This window comes from Macaca thibetana, chromosome 1, assembly GCF_024542745.1.
Source record: "Macaca thibetana thibetana isolate TM-01 chromosome 1, ASM2454274v1, whole genome shotgun sequence".
Classification (NCBI taxonomy): Eukaryota; Metazoa; Chordata; class Mammalia; order Primates; family Cercopithecidae; genus Macaca; species Macaca thibetana.
Window position 1 is genome coordinate 19,642,717 of NC_065578.1, and position 12,560 is coordinate 19,655,276.

General features: G+C 53.9%; 1 protein-coding gene across 3 annotated transcripts in view; it reads right to left on the reverse strand.

Annotated features, from left to right (window-relative positions):
* Positions 1–12,560, reverse strand: part of KIF17 (kinesin family member 17) — a 53,748-nt gene that overhangs the window by 25,674 nt on the left and 15,514 nt on the right. For all 3 annotated transcript variants that reach the window (XM_050790380.1, XM_050790390.1, XM_050790396.1), the window contains exons 6-7: positions 8,671–8,780; positions 1,869–2,016 (exon numbers count right to left, since the gene is read on the reverse strand). In XM_050790380.1, the coding sequence (XP_050646337.1) occupies positions 1,869–2,016; positions 8,671–8,780 (258 nt within the window). The remainder of the gene's footprint in view (positions 1–1,868; positions 2,017–8,670; positions 8,781–12,560) is intronic.

The window sequence follows — 12,560 nt, forward strand, 5'->3', positions numbered from 1 at the left end:
CCTCCCAAAGTGCTGGGATTACAGGTGTGAGCCACCACACCCGGCCCAAGCCCACTGTTTCTAAAAGACCAGCTTGAGAGTCAGAGCCTCCTAGGCCCTCCAGAGGCTGGCTACAGCCTGCCTGCCTTCCCATCTCTGCTCTTATCAGAACCCAAACCTACTGCCTTCCACCTCTTCCAGGAAGCCTTCCCTGACCAACACTGTGATTTCTCCATTTTCTGACCTCCACAGCCACTAAGTGCTGGGCTCTTACGGCACGCCCTGCCTCGGGACCACTCTTCACACACTGGCAGGCTTCCTGGGGCCTTGTTGCCTTCCAAGGCTGGGAGTTCAGCAGATTTCATGCCCAGGTGCCCTAGGAGCCCCCACTGGAGTGCCCGGCCCAGGGCTCTTGTCCACTGGATATGCTAGATCCGCGAGAGCTAAATGAATGCTGTGGATGAATGTCAGAGCCAGACAAAGAGCAGCTGGAGGCCTCATATTCAATCTGGACTGCAGGGAACACTCCAAAGGGCAGAACATGCTAGAGTCGGCTCCCTCCTCTTCCCCTGGGTCTCCTCCAGGAGCGCGTCTCCCTTGCAGTGGAGACAGGGCTGCATTCACATGGACCCCTTAGTGCTCCGGCTCAGGGGGCTCCCGGCGCCTCTCATACCTCCCACCCATTTCTTCATCGCTGTGTCCCAGACCCCTATAAGCGGGTCTTGATATTTCCCTTTGCTGAAATATGGGATCCACTCCCCAGCTAAATGGCCTGGATCTCTCTCAGACTTGGTTTCCACGTGGTTAGGGGAAGATTCAGGGAGTCCTACCTCGCTGGACTGGGGAAAGAGAGGCTCAGTGAGAAGGTACAGGTAAAGCAGGTAAATTACCCGACACGTGGTAATGTGCAACAAATGGTACCGACAGTGCGATCAGTATCATCATCATTCCAGGCCTGGATTCTACTCTATTCATGAGTGCTAGGAAGTCTGAACCTCCAGGCAGTATGCGTGTTTGACTGACACTGGTACAGCAGAACATCCTAGGGCGGCAAAAAGAAGACAAAAACTAAAGGCCAAGTGCAGTGGCTCACGCCTGTAATCCCACTTTGGGAGGCCAAGGCAGGTGGACCGCTTGAGCCCTGGAGTTCGAGACCAGCCTGGCCAACATGACGAAACCCCATCTCTACTGAAAACACAAAAATTAGCCGGGTGTGGTAGTGTGCACCTGTAATTCCAGCTACTCAGGAGACTGAGGCATGACAATTGCTTAAACTCGGGATGTAGAGGTTGCAGTGAGCCAAGATCATGCCACTGCACTCCAGCCTGGGCGACAGAGCAAGACTCCATCTCAAAACAAATTTTTTTTTTTTAAAAAAAAGACAAAAACTTCCAGATAGGTAAAAACTTGTGGCTACGGATTAAATCCTTATTATGGGATGTGTTTGCTTTGGTAACAGAGAGCCTCAAAAGTAAGAGGAGAAAATGGAAAACACAGAAATTCGGGGCAGGGGCTTGCCTTTACAGAAAGGGTGTACTTCACAGCTCACAGTCAGCCTCGAGCTGGAGCCCAGCCAGTGGCTAAGCCATCCCAGTGCAGTGCTGTGGGTGAGAACACTGGCTCTGGGGCCAGACTGCCTGGGTTCAAATCCTGGCTCTCCTTTACCAGCTGTGTGACCATGGATGGGCAACTTACTTACCCTCTCTGTGCCTCAGTTTCCTCATCTATATAGTGAGCATAACTGTCGTACCTACCTTACCGGACCATTGTGAGGATAAAACAGACCTGAGCCTGGGGTGTAGAAAATGCTCTGTGATGCAGTTACTGCAGTGAGGCAGAAAGGAGGCCACCTTCCCTTGAGACAGCCTGGAGAGGCAAGGGGTGCCCACCTGTCTCCTTCCGCAGGTTCTCCTCCAGTGTGGACAGCCTGACATCATATGAGTTGCGCATGGCAGTGATATCTTCCTCCAGCCTGGCCCGAGACTCCTGCTCAGCCTTATAGTCGGCTTTCAGCCGGGCCAGGCGCTCTTCATACTCCTGGTGGGGAGGGGGGACCAGAGGGCAGGCAGCATTTTATCATCGTTTTGAAACCCAGCTTTAGGTATTCCTTTGTTGCTATTCAAACAATACAGAACATATAAGTAAGCCAAGAGAATCCAATTGTACAACACTGTGATAATTACTTGCTAGTGAAGACCTTTCTAAACTGTTCTCAATGCTTTTTTGTTTTCTTTTGTTTTTGAGACAGGGTCTCACTCTGTCCCCCAGGCTGGAGTGCAATGGCATAATCATGGCTCATTCCAGCCTCAAACTCCCAGGCTCAAGTGATCCTCCTGCCTCAGCCTCCTGAATAGCCGGGACTATAGGCATGCCACCATCAGCTAATTAAAAAAAAAATTTTTGTGGGGCAGGCGCAGTGGCTCACGCCTGTAACTCCAACACTTTGGGAAACCGAGGCAGATCGCTTGAGGCCAGGGTTCAAGACCAGCCTGGCCAACACGGCGAAACCCCGTCTCTACTAAAAGTACAAAAATTAGCCAAGCATGGTGGCGTGCCTGTAATCTCAGTTACTGGGGAAGCAGAGGCATGAGACTGCTTGAACCTGGGAAGTGGGGGTCGCAGTGAGCCAAGATCATGCCACTGCTCTCCAGCCTGGGTGACAGAGTGAGACTCTGTCTCAAAAATAAAAATAAATAAAAAATTTCTAGAGTAGGGGTCTCACTATGTTGCCCAGCTTGTTCTCAAACTCCTGGACTCAAGTTATCCTCCCACCCTGGCCTCCCAAAGTGTTGGGATTACAGGCATGAGCCACCACACCCAGCCTCTCAGTGCTTCTTTTTGTTTGTTTGTTTGTTTTTTGAGACGGAGTTTCACTCTTGTTGCCCAGGTTGGAGTGCAATGGCACAATCTCAGCTCACTGCAACCTCCACCCCCCAGGTTCAGGCGATTCTCCTGCCGCAGCCTCCCAAGTAGCTGGGATTACAGGTGTCCACCACCAAGTCCGGTTAATTTTTTTTTGTTTTTTTAGTAGAGACGGGGTTTCACCATGTTGGCCAGGTTGGTCTTGAACTCCTGACCTCAGGTGATCCGCCAGCCTCAGCCTCCCAATGTGCTGGGAATACAGGCGTGAGCCACTATACCCAGGCTGCTCAGTGCATTTTTAACAGATTAATAATATGTGCGTTTGTTTGCAATCTATTTTATCCACACAGCAATATATCAAGAACACCTTTCCATGTTGGCAAATACCTTTCTGCCCAATGGTCCTCAATCCATCAGTGACAAAATATATTTTTATTCACCCACTTCTCTCCATCTTTGCTATCACTGCCAGCTCTCATCCAAACAGCCACCTGGTCCTCACCTCTGTTCTCACTCTGGCCCCAACCTCTGACACAGCCATGGTGTCCATGCAGGTGTCTCCCCTGCTTAGGATCTGCTAATGGAATCCCATGTTCATGGATGAAATCTAAGCTCCCCAACTTTGATCTGAGTCCCAAGTGATTTGGCCCTGCCTACCCCTCAACGGCTATGATGCACATTTGGGGCCTCCTAGACAAACCCACTTCCTCCCTGCCCCAAGGCCTGTGCCCTGCTCCCTGGCAAGCACCTTCCCAGGCCTCAGCTTAGTAACACCCCTCAGAGAGGCCTTCCCTGACCATACTCTCAGAAGCCCTCCTGCACTGCTCTCTGTCCCGTCCTCTATTGCTTTTTTTTTTTTTTTTTTTTTTTTTCCTGAGACAGAGTCTCACTCTGTCACCTGGGCTGGAGTGCAGTGGCTCAATTTCAGCTCACTGCAACCTCTGCCTCCCAGGTTCAAGTGCTTCTCCTGCCTCTGCCTCCCAAGTAGCCTATTACATGCTCACCCCACCATGCCTGGCTCATTTTTGTATTTTTGGTAGAGATGGGGTTTTCAGTCATTTCACTACCCCAGGATGAGGACTCCTGGGAGATAGCCAAGGGCAGGACACACTTGCCCGGGGAAGGGTGTGAATGGGTGTGAACAGGTGTGAACGGGTGTGACTGGGTGAATGGTGGGTGGATGGGTGTGAATGGGTGTGTGGTGTGTGAATGGGTGTGAACAGTGTGTGAGCTGTCTCAGCAGCGCCCCCTTCCTCACAGCCCTCCACAGCTGCTGTCTTCTGACACCAGGGCAAGGGCCGCCAGTTGCTTCTTTTCCTTCCTTGTGTCTCTTCCGTCTCTCCAGCTTCCTAGTAATCACAGGAGCTGCTACTTCTGCCTGACTCATTGCTTCCTTCATGATCATCTCTACGTATTTGATTACAGTTTATTGTTGGTCTCCCCTACCAGAAGGCACCCTCCAGAGAGCAAGGACCATCCTGTCCTTTTTTGTTGTTGTTGTGAGACGGAGTCTCGCTCTGTTGCCCAGGCTGGAGTGCAGTGGTGTGATCTCAGCTCACTGTAACCTCCACCTCCCAGGTTCAAGCAATTCTCCTGCCTCAGCCTCCTGAGTAGCTGGGACTACAGGTGTGCACCACCACACCCAGCTAATTTGTTATATTTTTGGTAGAGACGGGGTTTCACCATCTTGGCCAGGCTGGAAGGACCATCCTGTCTTGTAACCTCGGAGCCTGCCAGAAGAGGGATTCCAGAAACACCTGTGGAGCCAGTAAATGGCAGAACTGCAGGTTATGGGCATGCAACATATTCAGGCCTCTGACACACACGTCCCAAGAGAAGGGCAGGGCATTTATGAATTAAAGATAGTCTGGGACCCTTTGTCTTCTGGAGCCACTGCTGACAGACGCGCCTGCCACTGTAGTAAGCCAGAGAGAGGGGACAAGGACAGGGATGGGGTGGGCAAGCACCACGTCATACTCCCACATCTCCAGATCCCTTTGGCAAATACAAACTGGCATGGATAGCACTGATTTAGGCTCTTAGGGAGGGAGAGAAGGGGACAGAGAATAATTCAGATATAATCGTGCATTCTTCAGTACATTTTTAGATACACTTGAACCTCAAAGCAATACCCACAGTGTTACTGAGGCCCAGGGAGGTTCCATGACCAGGCAGCTCTTCAGAGCCCTGCAGCCCTCTCCTCCACTGCCCCCTGCTCTCGCTGCCCTCCTCACCAGGACCCATGGCTCGAGTCATCCCAGGACCCATGGCTCGAGTCAGTAAACATCCCTGACTCCCTCACCCAGCCCCTCTATTGTTTTCTCCCAGCACAGCCTTGACCCTGGTTAAACCCAGGCCTCACCTTAGCAATACACGGATGGAAACATACACATACTCACGCACACACATGCAGGCACACACATGCACATGCAGGCACACATGTACCCGCAGGCACACATGCGCACGCACACATGCACCCCATAGGCACACATGCACACACACACATTCACACACATACACATGCAGGCACACATGCACACATACATGCACACGCATGCACGCATACATGCACACACGCACACACGGACACAACATATGCATGTGCACAGCACCACCAGTCTCCTTTTTTTTTTAATTTTTAATTTTTTTTTGAGTCAGAGTCTCACTCTGTCGCCCAGGCTGGAGTGCAGTGGCGCCATCTCGGCTCACTGCAACCTCCGCCTCCCGGGTTCAACCAGTTCTCCTGCCTCAGCCACCCAAGTAACTGGGATCACAGGCACATGCCATCACGCCCAGCTAATTTTTGTATTTTTAGTAGAGACGGGGTTTCGCCATGTTGGCCCGGCTGGTCTTGAACTCCTGACCTCAAGCAATCAGCCCCCTTCGGCATACCAAAATGCTGGGATTACAGGCATGAGCCACTGCGCCCAACCCCATTCTCACTTTTAAACATGGGACCTGAATCTCAGGCAGGTGGGCTTCTACATGGCTGAGCCCACAGCCCCAGTCCCACCCTTTCGCTCTGTCTTCCCAACCCTCCTCTCCTCCCACATTCGTTGCCTGGTGAGTCACAGAGAACAGGGAGGCACAGGACTCCCTCACCTTCCCGTCCACCTGCAGGTGTACCCGGAAGCTCCACCTCCTCTCATCCCACGCCGCACAGCTCCAGGACCTTGTGCTTGCGATCCGCCCCCTCCTTCCTGTACCTCGACTTCTCCCTCTGTGCTGGATAATTCCCGACAGTCTACAAGACATGCTCTCTTACTTCCCACATTTAAAGCATGAAAAACCCTTCCTTGGCCCCACATCTCCCTCTGGCTAGAGTGTCCAGCACTCAGCAAGCGCTCACAATATGCCTGTTAAGGTCTGAATGGCGGAGCTGACCCCCAACTCTTGCTTGGTACATGATACACAGCCCGCCAAGGAGAAGACGGCCCTTCATTTCATCCTCTTACATCCCTAAGCAGCAGCAGGAAAGGCGCTATGATGCCTGTTCTGCAGATGAGACAGAGGCTCAGAGAGCTCCAACAACCTGCCCAAGGTCACAGAGCCTATAAGGATGGACCTGCAGAAAGTGAAAGCTGGACGGACCCCAGGAATCTTCCGGTCCAAACCCCTGGTTCAGACTGGGGACCGAAACCCGGCTCCCGGCCCGTGCCCTTCCCTACACAGAGGGGCCTCCTCCCTTTTCCTGAATGGTTCTGGAATAGAAAGCGAAACATGGTCCCAGGAGCATAGCAGGAGCTCAATAAATATGAGAGTTGAGGAAAAGAACAAATGGGAGGGAGGAAGGAAGCAGGGATAGCAGAGGTGCGGGGGGCACACACATCTTCAACGCTTCCTCCAAGCATGGCTCACAGAAGAAACCTCACGGTTTCTTGGAATCCTGGTGGCGGTGGCGTCAGGCAGCAGCACTCTGACGCAGTGTCCACTGGGACGCCCCACGAGGAGGAGACAGGCGACCCCATCCCCAGGGCAGAAGGCACCCCCATCCGTGGCTCTCCGGGGGCCTGCCAGGAACGGCGTCGCTTCTCCCTGGTGACCACCAGGGGGAGGCAGTGCCCTACTTACCGGAGAGCGGGGCCGCCGGCCCCATCGGGCTTCCCGGGAAGGAAGCCTCCGTCCCCGTCCTGCACAGCCCGCCCCACCCCCTCCATCTGTGACCAAAGCCCCCCGGGCTGCGACTCCATGTGTGACTCCCAGCCTCCGAGCCCCCCTGTGCGACTCCATGCCCACTCCGAACTCCAGCAGGCTGGCTTCTCTGGTTTCTGTGGGCTTATCTGAGCTCAGCCATCCCCCAGGGCCCCTCCTTGCTAAAGCCTCCCTGGGAGCCTCCCCACGGCTACAGGAAGGGACCTGACACCCGGGCTGGAAACGGCAGTGGAGGGAGAAAGGCAGTGCCCGCCGCAGAGCTCCCAGAGCCAGCAGGGGAGGACGGCGTCCGCTGGGGGCACCATCGAGCCTCTCCCCAAACAGCACAGGCCCCGCCCGTCACGTACAGCACCCAAGGCCTGGATTTCTCCCAGGCCTCTGGCCCACAGGACTGAGACCCCCAAAGTCCTCCTATCTGCCCCAGAGGCTGGGCCCCAGGTCCCCACAGCCCAACAGGGGCTTCCGAGGCCTGAGGGCGGACCCGAATGGGAGGTCGTAGTTGAGTGGCAGGGGTCCAGCAGCGGACACATCCAGGCCCAGCCCCTGGATAGCTCGTCCTGCGTGGCATCGGGTTCCAAATCAGGAAAAGCCAGGGATCTAAAGGGACCATCAGGCCCGGCGCAGTGGCTCATGCCTGTACACCCAACACTTCGGGAGGCTGAGGTGGGAAGATCGCTTGAGCCCAGGAGTTCAAGACCAGCCTAGGAAACATAGAGACCCCATCTCTACAAAAAAAATTTAAAAATTAGCCAAGCGTAATGACATGCACCTGTGGTCCAGGCTACTTGGGAAGCTGAGGTGGGAGGAGCACCTGAGCCAGGGAGTTTGCAGCTGCGTGAGTTGAGATCGCACCACTGCACTCCAGCCTGGGTGACAACAAGATGCTGTCTCAAAAATAAATAAGTAAATAAATAAATGAATAAAGGGACTGCCACATGTCAAACTCCACCGCACACTCAGGTCTCAGGATGCAGCATTTAGGCGGGATTCTCTGGAAACCAACAGAGCCTGGAGTCAGGGATGGAGCCAAAGGCAGGAGTGGGGAGGCCCCACCACGCCTGGCTGTGGAAGTCCTGCTCTGGGGATCAGCTCTGCCTTCGGAAATCAGGGGCATCATCTCACCCGCTGCTTCCCAGGGATGTTGGGAGGCACTCACATGAGAGGACCCAGGCGCCCCAGGTGACAGCTTTTTCCAGGAGGCTAACACCACATACCTGCTGGTCAGACGGGCTGCCTGGCTCTAAGACCCTGGCTTGTTCACGGCTGCTGCGGGACAGACTCCTCCGCACCCTGACTGCCTCGCCTCTGCACAGGCCATTTCCACAGCCAGGCATGCCTTTTCTGCTTCCATCAATGCACAGCTACCCCTTCCTTCAAAACTGAGGGGGAGAACACGCCCCTGGAGACGCCCCTGCACCCCTCTATTCTCACCATGCAGGCCCTGAGGCAGTACTGACTGCAGTCTGGAGTCAAGAACTCAAGTTCAAATCCTGGCTCAGACTCTTTGCTGTGTGACGTTGGGCAAGTCCTGGCATCTCTTTGAGCCTCAACTTTCTCAGGACCAACCCCAAGGTGAAGGTACGGTGATACCGCATTGGACCCAGCGGCAGCTCTGCCCTTCTTGCTGGGCCACACCTGCCTGCCCCTTCTCCATGTTCCCACCCACTTGGATCTCACCTCCCGGATCAGCTGCTTCTCGGCCTCCATGTCATGCTGGATCACAGGTGGGGGCAACAGCTTCTCCTCCAGCTGCACAGGGTCTGGGGGCACCTGCCTGGACAGCAAGGCTGGAGGAGAAACAGAAATTAGCAGCCAGGACAAGGGGCAGATGGTGTGCAGGAATTACACGGAAATCTGTAAAAAGACGACCTCATGGTCATTCAAAAAGACTTTAAAGTATTGAGCTTATTTCAAACACATCTCCATGTAAAAGGCTGTTAGTCACCCAACAAATATTTATGGAGCACCTCGATGTTCTAGACGCTGAGGATGCGGCACTGAACAAAGACAAAACTCCACACCCACGCTGAGTTTTCCACTGGGAAAAAGAGGCAAAAGGCAGATGGACAAGGTGAAATGCCTCGTGGTGGTGTTCAAGGCCCTCTCCACTCGAGCCCTGCCTGACTACCTCCCATCAAAATTAATAAGCAAAATGGGTAACACGTTACAAGGTGATGTGTACTGAGAAGAAAAAGCAAGTAGGGAGGGTGCTTGGGAGTTAGAAGCAGTTAGAAGGGTTGCAATTTATTTACTTATATATTTATTGAGACAGGGTCTTGCTCTGCCACCCAAGCCAGAGTGCAGTGGTGGGATTATAACTCACTGAAGCCTCAAATTCCTGGGCTCAAATGATCCTCCCACCTAAGCCTCCCGAGTAGATGGGACTACAGGCACACACCACCATGCCCAGCTAATCTTATTTTATTTTTTTGTAAAGATGGGGTCTCACCATGCTGTCCAGACTGGTCTCAAACTCCTGGGATCAAGCAATCTTCTCGTCTCGGCCTCCCAAATTTCTGGGATTAAAGTGTGAGCTGCCTTGCCTGGCCCAAGTTGCCATTTAAATAGTGTGTTAGGCCGGGCACAGTGTCTCACGTCTGTAACCCCAGCACTTTGGGAGGCTGAGGCGGCGGATCACTTGAGGTCAGGAGTTCAAGACAAGCCCAGCCAACATAGTAAAACCCCGTCTCTACCAAAAATACAAAAAATTAGCCGGGCGCGGTGGCGGGAGCCTGTAATCCCAGCTACTCAGGAGGCTGAGACAGGAGAATTGCTTGAACCGGGAGGGCGGAGGTTGCAGTGAGCTGAGATGGCGCTATTGCACTCCAGCCTGTGCGAAAGAGCGAGACTCTGTCTACAAAAATAAATAAATAAATAAATAAATAAACAGCTTATTTATTGAAGGTCTTTTAGTCAAGGCATGAAGGAAGCAGCGAGGAGAGGCAGGCACAGGAGGAGCTTGCTAGAGGGCGGGAGTGGTGAGTGCGAGGGTCCTGAGGCAGTTGTGAGCCTGCACTGTTCCTGGCCCAGCCAGGAGGCCAGTGTGGCTGGAGGGGAGGGAGTGATGGGCAGGACAGGCAGAGAAGTCCAAGAGGGATAATGCCAGATTGTGAGAGCTGTGGAGGGCCGGGTGAGGGCTTTGGCTGTGACTCTGGACTGAACGGGGCAGGTGTGCACAGGGCAGTCACAGGCCTTGCATTTGAACAGGCTCTCCCTGGCTGCTGCGCGGACAGTGCACTGAGGGGAACCAGAGCAGGCGCTAGGAGACCCGTGGGGGGCGGTGCAGAAACTCAGGCTGGAGGGCAGCAGTGAACAGGCTGTAGCCAGTGTTTTCTTTTTCTTTTTCTTTTTCTTTTTTTTGAGACGGGGTCTTTGCTCTGTCGCCTAGGCTAGATGCAGTGGTATAATTTTGGCTCACTGCAACCTCCCTCTCCCAGGTTCAAGTGATACTCCTGCCTCAGACTCCTGAGTAGCTGGGACTACAGGTGCACGCCACCACGTCCGGCTAATATTTTCTGTTTTAGTAGAGACGAGGCTTCACCATGTTGGCCAGGCTGGTCTCAAACTCCTGACCTCCAGTGATCTGCCCACCTCAGCCTCCCAAAGTACTAGGATTATAGGCATGAGCCACTGCACCCGGCCAGGCTGTGGCCAGTTTTGAAGGTGGAGGTGGCAGGAGCTGCTGACCAACTGGATGTGGATTTGAGAGAAAGTGAGAAGCCAGGGGTGACCCCAAGATGCCTGGTTTGAACACCTGAGTTGCCGCCATCAGCTGTGGGGGGGGAAGCACGCCTAGCAGATTTGGGGGCCCATCGAGTTGACAGTGGGACATGTTGGGTTTGAAATGCTTATTACACAGCTGCAGATTCAAGTCCGGAATTCAGAGGACATGGATAGTATGTTTTACTTGTTTTCTACATTGCATGATGTTCTGTTATCTTGAAGGACTTGCTGGGCAGGATTAGACTGCCCTTCAGGGCTAGATAATTCCTAGAAACCGTAAACCACGAGTCAGTGAGTCCATCTTTGGTATATAAACCAGCCGAGCCCGAGTCCACACCCCAAGCCACCTGCTGTATATAACTCTCACACCAGGCCAAGATTCCCCCTGCCCTGAACAGACCCAGGGCCAGGCATAGACAATAAGGAACAGCCCCTCGACCCAAAAACCTACCAGAATTATTCATATCAGCTGGTCCCAACCTGCCTTCCAGGCCCTGCCATGCTTTTCCCACAGGAAGCCCAGTAAAGGCTGTGGCCCGGGCCCCACTCCCTTCTCCCTCCAGACCAATGCTGGTGCTTCCCCGTGGCCTGTGGGTGTGCCCGACCCCAGGTTTCCAGGAGCACTGTGAGTCACAGTGAACTTCCCTTTCAGTGGCACTGACCTCTCTGTGCTGTCACCCAGTCACGTTTATAAATTAAGACACGAGGCCAGGCAAGGTGGCTCGCGCCTGTAATCTCAGCACTTTGGGAGGCCGAGGTGGGCGAATCACGAGGTCCTGATCAAGACCATCCTGGCTAACACAGTGAAACCCCATCTCTATTAAAAATACAAAAAATTAGCTGGGCATGGTGGCGTGTGCCTGTAGTACCAGCTACTTGGGAGGCTGAGGCAGGAGAATCACCTGAACCAAGGAGGCAGAGGTTGCAGTGAGCCGAGATCGCGCCACTGCACTACAGCCTGGGCAACAGAGCAAGACTCCGTCTCAAAAAAAAAAAAAAGAGAGACACGACCACAAATTGCATGGCCAGGCTGTGGGTTGCATGTGGGGAAGTCGGGAGCGCAGAGGTGGTGATAACACCAGGGACCCAGGCGAAGCCACCTTAGCAGCGAGTGCAGAGAGAGGACAGCAGAGGTCCAGCCCAGGACAGCCCAGGGTTAGGAGGCCAGGGAGCAGGAAGGACTCGCCCCTGGGAACTGAGGAGAGGTGGGTGGGGAGGCAGGAGGGGACCGAGGGCAGAGGCATGTAGGAAGCAAAGGTCTCATGAAGGGAGGGGGTCTGCTGAGCCAACTGGTGCTGAGGTGGCAAGGTGAGGCCTGCCCCAGGACAGTCACTGCGCTCCACAACAGGAGGCCATAGATGACAAGGACAGCATCAGTGGGCCAGGACAGGGCCTGTCTGGGTAGGGGCAAGAGAGAGCGGAGGGAGAGAAACTGGAACCGGTAAAAGTAGATGGATGTTTCAAGTTTTGTTGTAAGGGAAAATGAGGGATATGCTAGAGGGAGAACCAGGGCTAAGGGGGAAATGTCTAAAGTGAGTCCTGGGCGGGGAAAACACAGGGAGCTTTGGGTCAGGCGCCCCTGGTCTCAAGGCCCAGCTCCAAAGTGAAGGCAGCACACATTGTCTCTGGAGCCCACTGTGCCAGGCCTCGTGCTGAGCCCACACATGCATGATCTCAGGTAATTTTCCCAGTTGCCTCACAGCACACACAAAGCGGGTATCATTATGATGTCCCTTTTACAGATGAAGAGACTGAGGTTCTCAGTGGCTGAGTTGCTTGTCTGCGGAGCTGGGAGGTGAGCGGGTGATAACTGCTCAGCTCTCAGCTATCCACCCAGCACCACC